This window comes from Danio aesculapii, chromosome 21 (assembly GCF_903798145.1).
Source record: "Danio aesculapii chromosome 21, fDanAes4.1, whole genome shotgun sequence".
In the NCBI taxonomy this organism is placed as follows: domain Eukaryota; kingdom Metazoa; phylum Chordata; class Actinopteri; order Cypriniformes; family Danionidae; genus Danio; species Danio aesculapii.
In genome coordinates this window covers 24261910-24283523 of record NC_079455.1, presented here as the reverse complement: position 1 = coordinate 24283523, position 21614 = coordinate 24261910, and the positions used below count along the sequence as shown (strand labels likewise).

General features: G+C 35.0%; 2 protein-coding genes across 2 annotated transcripts; both read left to right on the top strand.

Moving 5' to 3' along the window:
- The first annotated feature begins 3 nt into the window (after positions 1–3).
- Positions 4–9998, top strand: qpctlb (glutaminyl-peptide cyclotransferase-like b). The gene is made up of 8 exons (XM_056446650.1): positions 4–220; positions 426–671; positions 2205–2351; positions 2454–2747; positions 5597–5758; positions 6154–6253; positions 7110–7226; positions 9270–9998. Exons 2-8 carry the CDS (start codon positions 462–464, stop codon positions 9413–9415), a joined length of 1176 nt encoding a protein of 391 aa, XP_056302625.1. The 5' UTR covers positions 4–220; positions 426–461; the 3' UTR covers positions 9416–9998.
- Positions 9999–11688: 1690 nt separating this feature from the next.
- On the top strand, positions 11689–14937 carry sdhaf1 (succinate dehydrogenase complex assembly factor 1). Its single transcript, XM_056446596.1, has 2 exons — positions 11689–11811; positions 14223–14937. Exon 2 carries the CDS (start codon positions 14267–14269, stop codon positions 14528–14530), a length of 264 nt encoding a protein of 87 aa, XP_056302571.1. The 5' UTR covers positions 11689–11811; positions 14223–14266; the 3' UTR covers positions 14531–14937.
- The last annotated feature ends 6677 nt before the right edge of the window (positions 14938–21614 follow it).

Sequence of the window (21614 nt, the reverse complement as noted above, 5' to 3'; positions counted from 1 at the left end):
TTCTGTCTCAATAACATCTACTGCAGTCTGCAGGACTGTGAATACGATCATTTACAGCCTGCATTATTGCCGAGATGCATAATAAGGACGAATCAGCCCGGCGTTGTTGATGAAATGCTCCCTAGACTCAATCCTCTCGTCGTTCAGCACTATGTGCTGCTCATTTACAGCGACCGCAGTGGATTTGCCAGAGCAGTGGTATGCCAGTCCCGGACAACTGGTAAGTGTGTCTGTTGTGCAGAATCTGCTGGGCATTAGCTACAACTTTCAACGAATTAACCCTGTTTTATTCATTTCAGTCTCTAAATGTTTTCTTATTGCCCATCTTGTTGTATTGTCTGTTTATGCGTTTACATTTATTTTATGTGTTCATTTATAAATTGTGTTTGCAATCTACATTCATTCTATACTCTTCTTACTTGCAGGATTAGTCCAGATTTGGCATCTCTCAGCAACGCAAAATGAACAGCATACGGTACAAAGCAGCGACGGTCAGATGGAGCTGCTCTGTGGCGCGCTGTGATCAGCCCCGCATGTGCCGAGTCCGGTTACTGCTGCTGTGCCTGTGCGTGCTGGTGGCAATGACATTAACACTGGCATTATCACTAGCTAACCAGCACCCGGAGGAGTTTGACTTACCACCCAGACCTCCTGACCTGATCAAAGACAAGGTAAAGGGACTACAGACATTTTTATTTACTGGTGCATTTACTGGTCATTTCAGAAATACAGTCCTGTTGTTGCCCTGTTTTGGAACATGACAGCTTGGTATTAGCTGTTTGACAAGATAATATGTTTCAGAAAACAATAAAACCAGATTTGTTGCTCTTCTAAACTTGGACTGCCTATTTAGCTTACACTAATCAGTTCTTTGCTGAATTGTTATTTGTGGTTGACAGAACAACCCATCTTTACATTAATCAAATCTTTTTTTTATAGTGAATAAGGTTTTTTAGATCTTTTAAAAGGTTCATCACAATTAGAAAAAAATATGTTTCTGTAAAGAACTGTTCTCTAAAAGGACAGAGCCTGCTTATGTAAATTTCTGAGTTCTTGCTTAATGCTCAATGACTTTTTGCATAAAGTAGTTCACCCCCACCCCTCCCCACCCACAAAAAAAATTGTTCATCATTTACTCACACTTCACTTGTTACAAATCTGATTGAGCTTCTTTCTTCTGTTGAGCACAATTGAAGTTATTCAGAAAAATTCAAAAAATTGTTAACCATTGACATACATAACATTTTCCTACTATGGAAGCCAAATTGGTTACTGGTTTCTGACATCTGCAAAATATATCTTTGTGTTCATCAGAAAAAGGAAATCCAAATAGGTTTCAAGTGTTCACACTTAGCTGATGATTGATTATATAGTGTGTTTGGCATGCTGTCCTGAGAGAAAGCCCTCAGCTCATAAGATCCTTTAGCCCTGGGCTCCCTCCCGTTTGCAGGGCGAGAGGGGAGTTTGAGCTCAGGTAGATCTCGATGAACTCCCCCTGGCTTATTTCTGGCTAATGACAAATATAGGATGGCTGAGGAGAGGTGTACTCGCTAAGAGCTTGGCTATGGTATCCATTTGGTATGTTCAATTTACTTATGATTGCATGTTTTTTGGACTGTGGAAGGAAACCAGAAAACCCCGGGAAAACGCACACGAGCATGGGGAGAACAAGCAATCTCCGCACAGAAATGTCAACTGGTTTGGAAAGGACTTTAACCGGAGACATTCTTACTGTGAGGCAACAGTGCTAATCACTGGGCCGCCGTGTTACAATTCTGGAAAGGAGAGCGAGTAGGGGTAGGTAGAGGGGGGTTCTTCAAGTTGAAAATATTGAGATAAGAAAACTTTGGTTATTAATAGTGAGTTAGGAATCGTCTGATTGGAGAATCAATCATGAGCTGATGTGGGACCAGCTGAGAACAATCATAAGCACATGATCTTCTTGAAATTAGTTTATAAATAAACTTAACTTAAAACCATGCGAGGGTGAGTAAATAGTTAGTAATAGTTTTCTTAAACATTTTTCAGAAAGCAAAACAGTTCTTCTATGCCACCACTGTGAAAACCCATTTTTGGAAATTGCCTGGAAATAGGCATTACATTTTAAAACTGAGATTTTATGAGTGTATTGCAATAATGAGTATATCTTGCTAGATTCTGTATGTTTCTGTCACCACATATTCACCATCCTTAACCTCTTGTAGCTGAATCACCAGCCAGGCAAACCCACTGTTGCCCAAGTGAAGCGGCTCATCTCGCAGGTGAATTGGGAAAGACTGTGGTATTTTCAGCTGCGGCCCATTCTCATTCAGCGACAGCCTGGAAGTCGAGGAAGTCGAGCTGTTCGTAAAGTAAGACATGTCTGATTTAGCATTAGATTGAATGAAATGTCAAATCCTACTAAATATGTTAGAATCCATCATAATTCAGTGTCTGCCATTTCTGTGGTTTAGCACATCTTTTCTCAGCTGGATTCTCTTTCGGCTGGCTGGTCTGTTGAAGTGGACTCTTTCATCTCTGAAACACCACGTGGCCCTGTTAGCTTCTCTAATATCCTGGCTGTGTTGGACCCGATGGCTCCCCGAAGATTGCTTTTGGCTTGTCACTATGACTCTAAATTGATACCTTCAGATACAAGTGAGCCACAGAAGGTGTTTGTGGGTGCCAGTGACTCAGCTGTACCCTGTGCCATGATGCTGGAACTGGTCACAGCTTTGGACGCACACCTGAAAAAGCACAAGCAGCTGGTGAGACAAAGTATTACACTCATTCTTTAAAAGAAACTATTTTGAGATATATTTATATACACTTTTAATGTCACTACATTTCAAATTGTAACTTGACTGACTTTAACAAAAACACATAGTTTCTCGTTATTTTGAACTGGAGAAATTATTATGCTATAGCTGTGTTTGACTCATGAACAAGCTGATACTTTCCAGTTAAACTGTTATACTGCTTCAGGCCTGTAGCCAGCCTGGTAAAAAGGGGTAAAGGACTTTTCAGTTCTTTGCCTAATTTTCTATTTAATTATGAGGTTTAAATAATGCATTTTAGTGAGATTTAAAGTTTTTTTTTTTTTTTTTGCTGCATTAGCTTGTCGCATGGTGATTTATAACCACACGGACCAAAATATTTCCTAAAAACTTAAGAAAGGCGTTTGAAACTTGATGAAGAAACTTAATAAAGGAATGCAAAAATTAGATATTTTTTAATACAAATTTATTACAATGTATCATTAGCAAATATATGAATCTGTTAAAGTTTTAAATTAAAAACTGTTTCCTATTGTTATTTATTATGCAAATTGCAAACTAGCCTGCACAACTTTCCTTGTTGTTGAATTTGGCCATTTGAATAATAATAAAAAATCATAATAAATAATATTATTTCTAGCCTGTCTACTAAAAAGTACATTTGAAAAATTATAGATAACAACAATAGCCTAATTAGTATTAAAATTAACTTTAATATGGGCCATTTGTGGTGCTTCATGGCTTTTTATTGGTCATTTTTTAATTATAAGGCCCAGGATTTAGAATAAATGTTACTTCTGAAATGTTTTCTCTATTTAACAACAATACAGTAGGTAAGTAGTAAAAGATGACGTCACTTACGTCAGATTGTATGTTTTCTTGCACAGCTGGATGTTAGACTCATGAAAAAATAATTGCATAGGCCAAAACTGATTAGCTGAAGTCACATCGAAGCAACATCCAACAGATGATTCGGCTTGATTAAAGCCTTTTTCGACTGGTTATTTTCACAATTTATGATGGCATAGCAGTTAAAATAGGACAAATGAGCTCATGTATGGGGCAAATTCTGGACCTTTGTCAGTGGAGGGTGGACCTTTTGAACCACCCGAACCTCTCCTGGCTACAGGCCTGTGCTTCACAAATTGCATTAAATGACTCATTTGTGAAACTGGCAAGTTACAATTTCCTGAATTTACATGTCAGACTCAAAATGAGTAAAGAATATGAGATTCTCAAAGTCTGACGTTACACCCAATTTTAGGAGTTATTATTTTAAATATTATTTAAGTATAGCACTATCTGCTATTAGTGCTATACTTAATTAAATAATGATTAATACTTTCTTTTTTTAAGGAATAACCACACATTGTTTACATGTTTTAATTTTACTCCAAATAAAATGGAATTAAAAGGAAAAAGAAAACTTTTATAGGCTTCAGAAAAACTATCATAGAAATTCTAATAAATAATATAACTAATTAATTTCATTTAAATATATCTGATTAAAATTTCAGTTAAATGAAAATGCTTTAGATTATTCACATTTATTTTAACCATAAAAACAGAAAAAAATGCATCTAGAAGTAGAAAAAAAATAAAAAAAAATAAAAAACTGGAATTTAAAAAAATAAAACCATACTGTGGCATAACATAGCATTCTTTAAAAATGATTAATTAAGTTGCTGTCAATGCATTTGACGTCTGTTTTTGTATTTACTAGTGGTACTACTGTATATAATACATTTGGTTATTTTCACTTGTTTGCACACTTTAATTATTATATACATATTGTGTGCCTCACACAGGTGAGTGGGTTTGACAAACCACCTGTAGAAAACACTCTCTTTCATCTCTTTGACACTTTAACCATCACTTGCACCAGTTTTTGCACATTTGCACCAGACACTTTCTTACAATTACTTGCACTCGTGAAGTGTGCTTCACACAGGTGAGTAAGCTTGACAAACCACCTGTTGTAACACACACCCCCTTTCTTACTCTAGCGCTATAAGTTCCTTTGTATATCTCAATAGTATCTCGATGCAGCCTTTATGATGCAAGTTGAGACTGCATCTCTCAGTGATGCAATGTCAGACACAATGCACTCAATGGAGCTAGTGACGTCACCGTGAGGGGTAGTTAGGGGTGGGGTTAGGTGAGCTCAATAAAAAGCATTTGATGCAGCTCAGATTGCACTGCACCAGGTCTGCATCCAGACCCCTCTCCAATGCCTCCTCAATTGTAAGTCTTTTTAGACAAAAGCTAATTGACTGGAATGTAATGTAATGTAAAATGTCTTCTTGTTATATAAACATTCATCAATCAGTACAATGAATGCATTTACTGGACCAATGTTTTAATAGGTCATTTTACTCTAGTACTTGATTTGTGTTTTTTCGTCCACCATTGCGCATTAGTAGCTCATGCTGTCCTGAGATGAAGAGAGCTGTACAAGTCTCAGAGGAGGTCCCTTCAGCTTTTTCACAGACTTCTGAATAGCTGCAGTGCTGTTGAATTTAGAGTCAGATCTGTTGTTTAACTTGTACCAGAGCCAGCAGCTACAAAACACTGCAAGACTGGAAAGGGTTTTGATGAGGAGAGAAGATCCTTGCAACCTACATGGCAGCTGTAGAATATCAAGTTTCTTATGCTTGGGGACTTGCTATTGATTTTATTTGCATAGTTTAGTATCATAATGAAACGTCTTCCTCCTCATTCAATGTGGAAGTAAAATGGCCATGATTTGAAATGTTTAGTAAACAGAATCCTGCAGCAGTAAGTCATTTGATTGATTTTTGTGTGTGATTTGATTGTCTGTTCACTTTATTTTTGTGAAGATGTCCAGGGTGACCCTTCAGCTGGTCTTCTTTGATGGAGGAGAGGCGTTCGAGCAGTGGTCTCCGACAGACTCATTATATGGTTCACGGCATCTCGCAGAATACATGTCCAGCATTCCTCATCCGCCGGGGTCTAAACAAACCACTCTTCTCAATGCTGTGGTGAGATGACATGAATGTGTATGTGCCTGTGTGTGTGTTGTTGTTTTTAAAGAGATAGTTCACTCAAAAAAAAGAAAATTGACCTCTCTGTGAATCCCACTATCACCCGCTACCCAGCAGGCACATTCAAAAACACTTCAAAAATACAAATAGATTTGATGTCAGTTGACCACCTTAATGTCAAAATAACATGAAATTAACATCTAAAATTGATGTCGAAATACACATCAAAAATCACTTAAAGGACTGTTCTGTCATTGATTTTATGACTCGAGTCATACAGGCATAGAACAGTATGAAGATGAGTAAATACAAATTTGTATGTACTATCTCTATAACTATGTATTTATTGCTCATGAAGTATGAATATATTGAGTTATGACTGTTATTTGCAGGATCTCCTTGTCCTTTTGGATCTGATTGGTGCCGCTGACCCTATGTTTGTGAATCACTTTGACAACACAGCTCGTTGGTTTGACCGCCTAATCGCCGCTGGTAAAGCTGATTTGACTTCCCATTAATACTTAAGTAATGCTGGTTAATCATTAATAGTGTTAAAAACTAATGTTTGCTTTGCAATGACTGAAACTGAAGTAAAAACTTACTGCCACTTTTGCTTTGTTACTTGCTATAAAAAGAAAATTACATTTACCAAGTTTTTATGTCCATTTGTTTAGATTAAAAAAAAAGTTCAGTAATGAATATGGAACATTGAATAAAATAAATGAGTGCTCACAACATCTAAGCTTATTTTAGTATCGGTGAGACGCTATCAAGGTTTTTTAAATAGTTCAAATTAAATATATTAGGTATTATGCTAGTTCTGTGCATTACTTTGTGTGTAGTTTTGTGACTGTTAATATATTACCTATTGTCACTAATCATTTACTAGAACGTAATAAAATCAGAGACTTTCTCACTGAAATTTAAGTAGTTTAATGTTTTAATTAGGTAACTTATCTCGTCAGGCAAGCTTAACTCTCTTTCACATATTTCCCCCTAAAACAATCCACTTTTCTTGACTGAGCATTATTGTCAAAGGCACAATATGTTCGTAATACAACAACTTTCAGCCTTATTCTGCTACATACTTCCACAATCATAAGTTTTGAATACTATAGCTCATCTTTGAACACAATTTTTGCAGGAGTCCTGTAGGATATAAGATGACAACTCCCATGCTTCCACACTTAGTCATCAAACTATGCATTTGTTTGTTGATAATATTACATATTGTACCTTTAGGTGTGGGTGATATCTTGTAAATAACTATAGACTGTATGATAGGGATGTTATACTAAACATGAGCTTGAATTTTGATCTCTTCCACTTATATTTCTGGATTTTTAAGAGAAAAGACTTCACACTTTGGGGCTCCTGACATCCCATCCCAAAGAGCAGAGATATTTCATGAAGGATATGAACATGGGCCCAGTTGAAGATGATCATCTTCCTTTTCTTCAGAGAGGTGAGAGATTAATGTGACTAACAGAAATACGGACATACCCCAGCAAACAATTTTGTGTTTAATAGACGTCTAATAGACATCTAAACGTAGACATCTTGGCTAAAACAAGGGTAAACTTGGGCTGTCAGTAAAAATCTAATAGACATCTAAGAATAGCCCAGCACAAAAAGACCGATTAGACAGACTTTATATGTGTAGTCATTCATTTCTGTTTATTTGATGACTAGTCTAGTTTTGGACTATTCTTAGACGTCTATTAGATTTTCTATTAGACAGCCCAAATTTAGCCTTGTTTTTGCCAAGACGACTATGTTTAGACGTCTATTAGACATCTTTTAAAAACACAAAAATGCTTGCTGGGACAGTATAGCGCCTTCCACTAATATTAGCACCCTTGTTAAATATGAACAAAGTAGGTTAAAAAATGTCTTTATAGCATAACCTCTTGATTTTCAGTGTAAAATATAACCAAAAATATGATTGAGTTTTGGATGAATGTAGAGGCTTTTTTTCTTAAAACCCTATGGTTTGAGGTGATGCAGGTAAAGTCAGATGATTGTTTTGGAGACTTTATAACCAACAAGATCAAACTGACTTTTACAATTCTCCAGCAGTAATTGTTGGAGATTTTTTGGCTGTTGGAACTATGCATGGGACGATAATCAGTTTCATACTGAAGGTATACCGCGGTTTGGAAAAGTCAAGGTTTTAATACCACAAAAATGTTTTGTTATACCATTCCTATGGTATATGTAAGTTATTGTTTTCTTTTATAGTTTTCTTTACCAATATTTTATTTAGTTTTTTAAGGCAACAGTATCTCTAGCATAAAAACACCCTCCATATCAAAATCTACTGGCTAGCCCTTGATTCAGGAAACATCTGAAAAACAAATCTCTTATAAACCAACATGCCAGCATGCTATAAACATGAACAGTAATAATAAATATACTTTGTTAAATGGGGAAAAGTTGTTGTTTTTTACCCAGACATTTAAAAAGGACTTATTTTCGAGCAGTAATCACAATACAGTGAAACAGTGATATTTTTATCCAAAGTTATCATACTGTCAGAATCATATACAGGCCCATGCCTAGTTTGAACATTCATCCTAATAGTGTGTTACGAAAGACAGATATCAACCTCCTTATAAAGAGATGAGTTTTTTTTAGGTTTATCAGTGTCTTTTCATTTGAGAAAAATAACAGTAAGAGCTAAGTGATATGACATGATGCATAAATGTGCATTAAACAGCCGTTTACATGCGTTTGCTGGCTCATTGCAAACATAAGCAGCAACTTTCACAATATACACATTAAACTAACAAAATATACATTTTAAGAGTTGATGAGCGAGTTTGGCATGCGTATTGGACTGTGGGAGGAAACCGGAGAACCCAAGGGAAACCCATGCGAGCACAGGGAGAACATGTAAACTCCGCACAGAAACGATAACTGGCCTGTTAAGCATTTGAACCTGTTCTTACTTTGAGGCAACAGTGCTAACTACTGGGCTGCCGTGCTGCCCTATTAAGGGAAAGGTGGAAGAGTAGGGGTGGACGGGGGATTCCTCAAGGCGAAGATAACTAAAGTAAGAAACTCTGGCTATTTTTAGTGAGTTAGGAATCATCTGATTAGTGAATCGTGTGTTAGTTAATGCGGGACCAGCTGTGATCAATCATAAGCATGTGCTCTTCTTGAAATTATTTTATAAATAAACTTTACTTAAACAGACCTTATACCACTGGGGGGTGGCACGGAATACATTTATACTCCATAAATGTAAAATCCAAATGCTTTGTGGTTTGCTGCCTGCATCTCGGAATGGCTTACTCTTACTTAAAGCCTGTCCCATTTTCAAAATAAGAGTCCCACATACAAAGAGAGTATAAAGTTTAGATAAAAAAATTTAAACTTGAAAATTATTGTAATCAATCAACTTTTTCCCAGCAGTCTTAATGCTCAAATTTACTAATAGTGCCAATAAGGGCAATGTTTTTTTCCTGTAGGACTGACTATATGAATCTTCCATTCATGAACGCAGGAGTTCCAGTGCTACATTTGATTGCAACACCGTTCCCTTCATTCCTGCACACAATGGAGGACACGGCAGACAAGATTCACAGGCACACTGTGGAGAATCTCACCAAAATCCTGGTGGTTTTCTTGGCTGAATATCTGCGGCTATAATATTACATCCGCTGCGGATCGGTCAATACCTCAGCTGCACTGCTTTAGGATATCTGAAAATCAATGTGTTCTCAGAGATGCGTGATGTACTGTATATTCTCAGGCTGCCATCTTGTATCCTCACATATGCTTACCTTTAGACTTTCTGCCATGTTAGTCAATTGGTACTGTGCCTTCAGATAGTTCTGCTATCTAGCAATGCACTATATAGACGGAATAATATAACTATCTGTGCCAAAAAGGTTTACCAATGTTTATTCATCTGTTCGATAACTGTGCAATACTATCAACAGAACGCAAAGTAGATAAGCTCAGGAATGGATGTGAACCTGATGCTATGTAAGAGATTATTATACTATGCACTACAATGAAGCTCTATAATGCTACAACAGTTCTGATCATATTTACTATATTTAATCTCACAAACATTCTCTCAAAGGAGCAGTCTGTAATCTCTAGTAGCTAAATGTTCAATTATGTCTTGATTATATAGTTTTCTAAAAGATATGGAAAGTCGTACTTATGTAGCAAAAAATACTGACTTCAGACTTGACATAGACTTGACTTGTGAGGGACGCTTCCGATCCGAATATCTTTGAATAATGCAGCATTTTTAGATTCGATTTTTTTGTTAGCAAATTATGATAATTTATGGCATTTACTGAGAGGATAATAATTATCTCTTATTGTTTCTTATTATGGGTTAATTAATAAAGGGTCTAAAAAGTAAGTAAAACCCAAATTCCTTTAGAATAGGAGTTTGATTTTATTTGATGCTGTGGATCTAAGGTACCTATACATTTCTTATATAAAGACAAATTATACAATGAAAGATAAATGGTTTAAAAATATTATTTTAATTGCATAGTTTCTGCTAATTTACCTTATATTTTTTTCTAGTTGTACTGTATTTATATTTTGTGACAGATTTATTTACTTTATTATTTATTTTTTGTAATTATATATTTTTATTTAGCTTTTTCAAAAGTTAACAATACAGAACATCGAAACTAATCAGCAAACAAACTAAGGTAAAACATACACACAGTATATAATAAATAAATTAATTTATTGATTAATTAATAAATAAATAAATAAAAAGGGAGGAGATACAGTGTAAACCAATGGGGAAAAACTATTTTGTCAAAGCAAATCATGTGGTACTGTTTTATAAAATTCAAAAATGGATTCCAAATCTTTTAAAATAATTCACCCTTTCCTCTCAATGAGTATGTGATCTTTTCCAGTGGTATACAGTTGCAAACTTCTGAGATCCATAGGCCAATTGGTACATCAATGTCTGTTTTCCATTTTAAAGCAGTACATTTTTAGCGATTTCAGTAAGCTTAATAGCATGGTTATGCTGAAGGTTAGAATTTGTATAATTGCCCAATAAACATATCTCTGTGGAAATGGAAAATCAATTCCGTAAATCGTGATATGATATGGCATACTTGTACCCACAACACTTTCACTTTAGGGCACAGCCATGTAGAATGCAAAAATGTTATAATTTAATTGTTAAAATTAATTTGACTCATTCGTTAGAATTTAATTTATTTATTTACTTAAATCCATTTTTTAATGTAAGCAATACTTTTTGTGGTGATTATTTAATCTATATATCTAATCTATTTATTTTTATATATATATATATATTTAGATTATTCCAGTTTTAATTTATTTCTTTTTAAATTTGTTTCTTTTATACTAATATATGTTTATGTATCTTAATAAGATGTTTCGTTATTTATTAAAACAAGTATTATTAAATATTTATTGATTATTATTTTTACTTGTGTTTTTAACTGTTTCAGACTCCTTAGCTCTTATGGACCTTTAATTTAAAATATGTTATAGATAAGCATTAGTTAATATTCAGGAAAATCCTTCTGTAATACACATATTAACATATATTACATAAACTGTCCTGCATTTAACTAGTCTGTAGCATGTACTGTATTAATAAAATGAACAAAAGAGACTTCAGACTTGACATAAATTTGACTGAAAAACTCGACTCAGACTTGAATTAATGTCTTGAAAATGTGAATATGTCTGTTTTGTAATCCAATAGTAAATATATATCTGTATTTTGCAGTCGCAACATGTCAACATAGACTTTAATAACTTGGTATAGTCTGCTGTTATAGTCTATTTATGTCTAAATAAAGGATAAACACTTGGTCTTTGTGGATTGTGTTGCTGTTCAGCCTGACCGCTAGATGTCAGTATATCTAACTATCACTGCATTTCATAACGTCACAGCATGAGTTAGGAAACACAGGTCATATTTATGTGACTGCTGCTGTCATTGTGTGGAAGACGTCTATTTTTAAGTTAAAACATATACAGCTGACAATGAATGAATGAAATTAGGCGCTGTAACCGACAAGGTAATGTGTCGCTTATTTAACTTAGCTGTCTTTCTGTTTATTTGAATGTGACGTGCTTTTACAGTGTGCTCGACATACTGTACTGTACAATGACAAGAAGTTTAGAGTGTTTGGTGTTAACATGACAAGCCATCAGTATGTGATATTTTCTACATTGTTTACTAATGAATGTACATGCTTTGGAGTGTTCATGACAGCATAATAATTAAGAGGCTACATATAAAATGTTTTTAATAAATTTGAAACCATTGAGATTTAGGTTGAACTTTTAAATATATATCAATGAGTTGTTTTAGGTCATGTTTTGATTTCCAATTCTTGTCTCAATTTTTTGAGATATTAAACAATGAGTTTTTTTTTTATCACTCGACATAAAATGTCAAAACAAATAATTAAATATGTATTACATTGTTCATTAGTTAAGTGCTATATAAATCAGGGCAAGTGTTTGTAAAACAAAAACAAAACGAAGGACTAAACAAAATGGCGCATTAAAATCACAAAAAGTGTAATATACAAATGGAATCGCACAGATTACAAACTATAATTTGTTTCACTTAATATAATAAAAATAGATAAAGTGTAAAAAAAATGCTTTAATATGTACTTTGGATGTTTATTAATAATAATAAAAAAAATAATAATAAATACATGCTATGATAGAGCAAATTTTCAAAATTCACTATAGCATGAAAAAGGTCCTGTAGTGTCTTGCCTTAAATGAACTTGCACACTAACTTTGCACACTTAAGCTATTCATGTGCTCTTTTAATAGTTTATTGAGTACGTGTGAATGCTGCCATGTGAAATTTGTCTGTCACCAAATATGTGCACCAAAACTGCTAAAAAGATTACCAGATATCTTTTTATTCTTATGTTTGAAAATAAAGTAAACCAAAATGAGAGCTATTCCATGCAAATGTCAACCATGCCATCTAAAAAAACTGCGAAATCCTTTCTAGGTTTTTTGTGTCTGCTCGTATTTTACAATACTGCAAAATACTCAAAATGTTTCTGTCAATGTTTTCAAACAATTATATTTGATTTACCAAAGTCACATAAGTGGCAAATTCACATCTGTCAAATCCATAACAAAGCTTTTTCCTCGTAAATGCAAAAAATAAAAAAATAATAATTTTTGTTCTATAGAGCCAACTCTTAAGCATTATTTCTTTTGGGTTGTGCAGTTTAATTCACTGAATTTCTACAAAGTGTGTTGTGTACTGCAAACTCGCAAACTTTTTTTGGTCACATTCATAAGGCATGTTTATTTTCCTCATTTAAAATATGTTTACCGATTGATATTTTTCTGATTCCTTAACTCTGTGATTAGTAGTTTTGGAAAATATAAACAGATGTTTAAATATAATGTTAACACATACTTTGTGTATTTATGTTTTTAGTTTTTACTGAAAATGTCACATCTGTAATGCTGGAATTGCTCAAGAACAACAAGAGCACTGAACTGATGTATGAACACAAAAAAATGTTGTAACAAATACACTTTTAAAAATTCCACAATATATGAAGAGTTTAGATGCAAAAACCTCTAAATACCGTTTTATATTTTCTCCTAAAACTAGCATTTTTCCTCTGACTCTTGTGTGTAGGCTCAGAGGTTTTACTTTTATAGAGACAAATAAGTTCTGTTTATTGCCTTTAAAGTGAAATACTTGAACATAAATATGGAAGGCTGAGAAAAATGCTAATTTCAGGAGAACATTTCGAGGAAAAATTGGAGGTTTTTGCATCTGAACCCTTCAAATGTAATCTCTGATTATGAGACCATAAAACAAAACTCTTCTTTAAGTACAACTTAAAAAAAAAAAAAAACTGTGTCACTGAAATATACAATGCATGACCCATTTGCTAAACAAAGATGCTCTTCTGACCAGGGGCGGATTTTAGGGATTTCAGGGCCCTAAGCATTTCCAGCCATGGGGCCCAACCATCCTAAAATTCACCTATTGTAGTTTTATTAATTTTTTATTAATTTATTTTGCAGTTTTTTTTTATATCACTGAATCTTCTCTCTCATGTTTTATCTTAATGAAATCTCCACATTTTAAAAGATTTGTTTTCTTAAAATGAATTCACGACAAAAAAAAAAAAAGAATTAATCCAAAATAATAAATAGTTTAAAAACTGAATCTTTACCTGACTTAAACTCCATGTTTAGTGGTGTAAGATAAATTTGTGTAGATGTTATAGTTACGTAAAATTTTAATTTGTTAGACCCTCACCATACAAAATATGATAGAAAACAATGTTATGTGTATAATTCTAGGTATTTATTGGGGGCCCCCAAATTTCGTAGGGCCCTAAGTGGCTGCTTACTTCGCTTATTGGTTAAATCCACCCCTGCTTATGACCCACTGCACTGATTAGTGACTACATTATTCCCCTCACAGGCTGAAGTCTCCACTGTCCATCCAGTCAAGAGAGCGGTCAGTTTATGATTCAGCACATTATGGTGCGTCACAGCAAACTCCAGAAGCAGGTATTAGCACTGTATCGACAGTTTCTGCGGGCTGCACAGGACAAACCCGGCTTCATACCCAGAATACGAGATGAATTTCGCACCAATGCAGCCATCAAGAAGACGGACGTCATGCACATAGAATACCTTTATCGCCGAGCTCAGCGCCAGCTTGAACTGCTTAAAGATGCAAACACAAAACAACTGGGATCATTCAGCAAGTGGAAAGAAGACAGTTGACCACTCTCTCGGTCATGTAATCTTTTCTGCTTTGTAAAAATATTGATGGGAAATCACCTTCTTGGCTGGAGCCTTCATAAAAAGCCAAGACCAACAAGGTTCTCACTATTCTCAGGGATGTTTACAACATGGATTCATGTTTTAGGTGACAACTCATTACTGTTTTTTTTTTACAGTGTTCTAGTTTGTAACCAAGATTCTTTGCTGCTACATGACTATACTCCATTACACTTGTATCATTACTGACTAAAATATCTTCAAAGTTACTTTTGCTTGGCACGGTGTAAATGTTTATCTGTTTGTGGCAGCAGTTATCTGTTGTACAGGTAGTATAATGAAGTGTTTATGAACATTCATTTATTTGTTTTGTCTGCTTCAATGCTGTAAAACTATAATAACAGAAAAAAATTTTTCTCCCAAATTGAAATGTTGTCCTGGTGCTTAATTGATCGTATATTTTTAGGGATGTGATATGATGTTTTGATCATAACGATTTTAACAACAACAACAACAACAATAATATTTTCAACTGATTCTAATACGGATTTTCATCGGTTCTTTATGCTGTATTTTCTCTCTTTAAATGTTTTTACTTGACATAGGTTGGATTTATTAAACATTCAGCTTTTCAACATTTTAAGAGAGACACAAGTTAAGAAAAAAATTACAAAACGATGATTTTCAAAGGATTTTTCTATTCCGTATTTCTTTTAAGAGCAGTAACTTTTAAGATAGAAACTACGTTTCTGGTCTTGTTAATGTAATGAAAATAAATACTGAAAATGAGGTCGCAACAATTTTTGCTACACTTCAGCCAAGCTTCAAGTAATGACTAGCCAGTCCATTAGTGGGCGCAATTGCGCAATGAAATCTGTTTTTTTTTTTAGCAGAAGAAGAACAAACTGCAGTAAACAGGAAGATCATGCGAGCGGTGGCAGAGTAAAAAACTACAATTTAACTGTAGTTATTTGTTAACTGTTGAATATAACTAGATTAATACGTGCTGAATTACCTCAATTAGTAAAAAGTAGGTTATTATGGCGGAGTCAAACCGGATGACAGATGCTCAGTTAATCCAGCAGGTGAGTCAAACCCACCTCAGTAACTACTGTTCAAAAAAGCATGAAATATCGTATCGCATGAAATCAATAACATAATTATACTATCAGTAAACTCACAATATCGTTTTAAATGTACGCTTTATCAATCTACCAAATAATGTTTTGATAACTTCACACTGACGCATTTGTTATGCCGTGTCCCGGGTTCAGCTGGCTCTGCTCGGCTGGCTGCGGAGCGACAGTGTCCAGTGTAAGGATCTTCTCACTGCGGTCACCGGGCTGCAGGTCGGCCGGGAGCTGCTGGACAGACTCTCCGGGCAAAGCCGAATAGATGCTTACAGGGTAAGATCAGATTTGATTTGTTCTGGTGTCTTGTTAAAATCTTTATTTGCTTTACAGTGATTTGATGTTGAGCCTAGAGTAACTTGTAACCCACAAGCCTGAAAGGATGACATTCATTTGAGGATGTTTGAAATGTTTTTCCTCTGCTTTTTAAAGTGTTTATATTAAATGTTGTTTGTTAAAAGTTAATGTAAATTACTAGCGAACACTATCACTTACAGTTACATTTTAATTTAAGTGATTATTTGTAAAGCACTTTTCACTAGTCATTACAAAATAAAAGGGCTTTTATGTAGTAACAAAATCAATAAAAAGTGTGATGCTATCCTTCATCTTTACCACGATTTATAGAGTCAGTCATTGCAGTACAAGATTCAGCACAAGTATCATTTTATGACATATTATAAACATGGCTTCTGCAGGTTTCACCAAGTTAAATTCAAGACTTTTAAAGACATTTTAAAGATCATTATGAATAAAAATTTTGACTTATGTGAGGCTAAACGCTAAGGACTTTATTTGAATATCCCATTTGGGAAAAGATTTTCACATGCCCTATTAAAAAGTATTATGATTTAATGCATTTAATAATAATTTAACCATAAATAAATCTAGGTCGGATCATCTCAGCAGTAAATAAATGGAGAACTTTTATACGTATGTTACTGTAAGGAAAGTAATTAAATGCTATTGTTAAATAAAAAGTTCCCTGTATAAAACTCCAAAATACTAATTGTCATTTTTACTGTAAATCTTTGTCATTTTATACTGTTTTACTCATTTGTCAAATCACTTTACTTTATAATTTAAAGTTAAGTAAAAAAAAAATTTTTAAATATAATGTTCACTGAATGGTGAAAGAATTGATATTTCACTCACGTAATGACATTTTATTTTTGCTAAATAAAAAAAATAAATTAGGCAATGCTTTTGTTATGATTTACATATACTGTAAATTATACTTTTTGCCCATAGTTTGTCACCCTTTCAAAAGGGACCCCAGTGTTGGATCTGACAACTTTTAACTCCACAGTATAACAGAGTGACTTTTATTGACGTTTTTAGTAGTTTGAAAGAAACAAAATTGTAAAAAATTATTTATATATATATATATATATATATATATATATATATATATATATATATATATATATATATATATATATATATATATATATGGTTTGTTCAGTAGACTATCGAAGAAAATATACCTTAAAGGGGCTAATAATTTTGACCTTAAAATGGTTTTAAACATTCTGCTGTGGCGACCCCTGATGAATAAAGGGACTAAGCTGAAGGAAAATAAATCAATGAAAATAAATATGTACAACATCAGAACAAATACTTGCAGCCCATTACCTGTTTTCGTGGTATATTAATACACAATTCTGACCAAGGCAGTGTACATTTTCAGACAAATAAAAGTAATACAAATCACATTGTAAAATTTTCAACAAGAAAAGCTGACAGAGCAGATATGAATATCCCATAACACAATTCAAAAAGTATATAAAAAAAAGAAAGAAATGAAAACATCCATGAATCACAGCTACAGGAAACTTAATTAGTGTGAAGAGTAAATTGTGTTGTTTTATACTAAACTTATACTTGTCTATATATATGAATTGTACATGCTTTTTTAATTCATGTTGAAATCACTTGTTCATATTTTTTGTGATTCCTACATCACACAATCAAATCAAATCAATTCATCAGCGAGTTACAGAACAGATTGTAGAGCAGACTCACACAATCATCACGTGTTTCCACAGATGGAGTGCATTCAGAGTGTTGCAGACTATGTGAAGAAGAATCCCAGGGCCTCCCAGCGAGAGCTCAACGCTGAGGTTGAGAAGAACGTGCTCCTGTTTGCCTCTAGAGTGCAGGCTCTATAAAACACTCAGTGAAAACGTCACCGCAGCACTGACCTTCACTCTTCTTTACTGACCAGACTATATGGCTGCCTTTCTTCTTTCTACCTTTTCCTTTTCTGTATATTAACACATGTATCTGTTAAGCTTTATCTTATATGCTTACTATGCAATTTTTTTTTCTTTTTTTTTCTTTTTAAACAGTTATTATGAACAGTTATTTTATGGGCAACAATTTTTTTTAATGGTGTATGTATTGTAATGCTGAATTTACTGGTAATGATATTTTTTTTATTTTACAGATTGTACATTAAGGACTGTAACAATAGAGAAATAAAGTGCTGCAGCTGTGATGCTGTTTGAAGTTTTCCTGTTTTCAAGAACTTGATTCTTTGATGTTTTGTTGAACAATGTAAACTGCACACACTCACACTTCAAAGATTCTTATGTAGTCAATTTTGTTTATCCAAAATAAAACAACTTCAGAATTCACTTTTTTACGTGTTTTTTAAACCATAAACTGAAAGAATCACATGACAAATACCCACAGGAAAATATAATTCTCTCATATTTACACTACACTCACCGGCCACTTTATTAGGTACACATTAATAGTACCAGGTTGGACCCACTTTTGCCTTCAGAACTGCCTTAATCCTTCGTGGCATAGATTCAACAAGGTACTGGAAATATTCCTCAGAGATTTTGGTCCATATTGACATGATGGCATCACGCAGTTGCTGCAGATGTGTTGGCTGCACATCCATGAATCGAATCTCCTGTTCCACCACATCCCAAAGGTGCTCTTCTGATGACTGTGGAGGCCATTTGAGTACAGTGAACTCATTGTCATGTTCAAGAAACCAGTCTGAGATGATTTGCGCTTTATGATATGGTGCGTTATCCTGCTGGACGTAGACATCCGAAGATGGGTACACTGTGGTCTTAAAGAAATGGATATGATCAGCGACAATACTCAGGTAGGCTTTGGCGTTGACACAATGCTCAATTGGTACTAATGGGCTTAGAGTGTGCCAAGAAACTATTCTGCATGACACCACCAGCCGGAACTGTTGATACAAAGCAGGCAGGATCCAAGCTTGCATGTTTGTTGATGCCAAATTCAGACCCTATCATCCGAATGTGGCAGCAGAAATTGAGACTCATCAGACTAGACAACATTTTTCCAATCTTCTATTGTTCAATTTTGCTGAGCCTGTCTGAATTGCAGCCTCAGTTTCCTGTTTCTCGCTGACAGGAGTGGCACCTGGTGTGTTCTGCTGCTGTACCCCATCTGCCTCAAGGTTTGATGTGTTGTGTGTTCAGAGATGCTCTTCGGCAGACCTCGGTAGTAATGAGTGGTTATTTGAGTTACTGTTGCCTTTCTATCAGCTCAAACCAGTCCGGCCATTCTCCTCTTACTTCTGGCATCAGCAAGGCATTTGCGCCCACAGAACTGCCGCTCACTGGATATTTTTTTCTTTTTCAGACCATTATCTGTAAACCCTAAAGATGATTGTGCGTGAAAATCTCAATAGATCAGCAGTTTCTGAAATACTCAGAGCTGCCCGTCTGGCACCAACAACCATGCCACGTTCAAGGCCACTTCAATCACCTTTCTCCTCTATTCTGATGCTCGGTTTGAACTGCAGCAGATCGTCTTGACCATGCCTACATGCCTAAATTCATTGAGTTGCTGCCATATGATTGACTGATTAGAAATTTGTTCCAAAATAGTTCGAAACAAGTCAAGAGAGAGATGTCAGAATTGTCATTTTTGGGTAATGTATACTTTTAAAACTTGTAATTTAAATTTAAACTGAAACAAAGGGCTCATACGAGACCATGTCTTGTGTTTGTCATCATTATACACATATATAACACCGAACAATGACTCATTCATTTACAGTAGTGTGAAGACCACATTTGAGAGCGCTGATTTTAACACATAGGTGACAAAGAGAACAGTGAGGTGGATGAAGAGAAAAGAGACAGACTCCATAATGAGCTTTGGTCCATCACTACATTCATCAAGCAGCACCTGTGATGAATTACATTATGCAGATCACACTTCTCAGATCTCCTGATGACTTTAAAGACAGTGTAGCACTCAGACAAGCAAAACCCGTGATTAGCACCGCTGCTTTTGGAATAATAGGAACGCAAGACATGGCTTTTTGCTGTCTAGCGGCGGCAGTTGCCCAAACACTTGTCTTCCTGATGAGGACAAAGTTTATGAATAAAATACCCCACACTCTTTTGATATAGCGCTTGTCTGTCTGTCTCCAGCGCACCTGGGCACTTACAAGCAATGACCAGTACTCTAATGATGGGGAATACAGTCTTGTGAGCTGGCAGACAAGATGAAAGGCAAGGGTGGGCTGGTCAGAGAGAACAAAGCAATGTCGTCTCAGCCATCTGAGCACATCGCACAATAGAAAGAGAGTACCACGGCTATATTTTTGTCTGTCAACATCAAACAAAGTGATATTTTAATGTCGGTAAAGCAACAAGCAAATGGCGGTCTGTCAGTTGTTTGGAGCCTTTAAATCGTCCTTGTTGAAATGCCCTTGAATTTTCTAGGAGATGATTATAATCGAATAGAGGAGAGGGCGATTTGAGAGTGTTTAGGTATTTATCATGACAATACTTAAACATAAATGACTATACATTGCACTAAAATGCCATTACTAGTACTGTTATGGTGCTACCAAAATGCGTGTGGACTTTTGGCCTTACATAATTAAATAAGTAGGTAATTAAAAATGTATATTACTATGCAGATTTACATAGAACCTGCTTCATATCATCAGCTGTTGATTCATAAAACATTTTCAGTTTACGTCAGTGGAAATGAATGCAAATCAAGTCTTCAAATATCCATGTCACCTCTCCGAAGATTATATGGTTTGAGGGCTTGGTGTCTGAAATCTAAGTAAATCACAGTAATCATCAATACGTCTCTCTGAGTGTGTCTCAAAAACTGGAGCTGCCTAACAAGATGGCCAAGTGCCAAGTCTGGTCTGGACTTTCTCAAATATAGTGTTTTAACAAATCTTTTAGGCACAAAAATAAATCACTGATATTTACTAATGTACACTGACCAAAACCACAGAATGAACTAGTATTAATAAGGCTACCCTGTTTGTATGTTTTTACAGTATGATATAAAGCAAGTTGAAAAAAACTGACATATGGATGTCAAGTTTAGAAAATCGTTACAGCATGCATATTGTTCTGGCAAACATGTCAACTGTAAATATTAAGACTTTTGATTCTGTCAAAAATGAATTTGGTTAATTATGTTGGGCTGTTGGCATAATGTGCTAATTGAGGAGGACAGAATCCGCTGTAATACAAGTTTATTCTATTCTATTTTGTTCTACACTCACCAGCCACTTTAGTAGGTACACCTGTCCAACGGCTTGTTCGCGCAAATGTCTACTCAACCAATCACATGGATGCAATTCAGTGCATTTAGGCTTGTAGACATGCTGAAGATGATCTGCTGCAGTTCAAACCGAGCATCAGAATGGGCAAGAAAGGTGATTTGTGACTTTGAACGTGACATGGTTGTTGGTGTCAGATGGGCTGGTCTGAGTATTTCAAAAACTTTCACGCACAATCATCTCTAGGGTTTACAGAGAATGGTCTGAAAAAGAGAAAATATCCAGTAAGCCGCAGTTCTGTGGGTGCAAATGTCTTACTGATGCCAGAGGTGAGAGGAGAATGGCCAGACTGATTCGAGCTGATGGAAAGACAACAGTAACTCAAATAACCACTCGTTACAACCAAGGTATACAGAAGAGG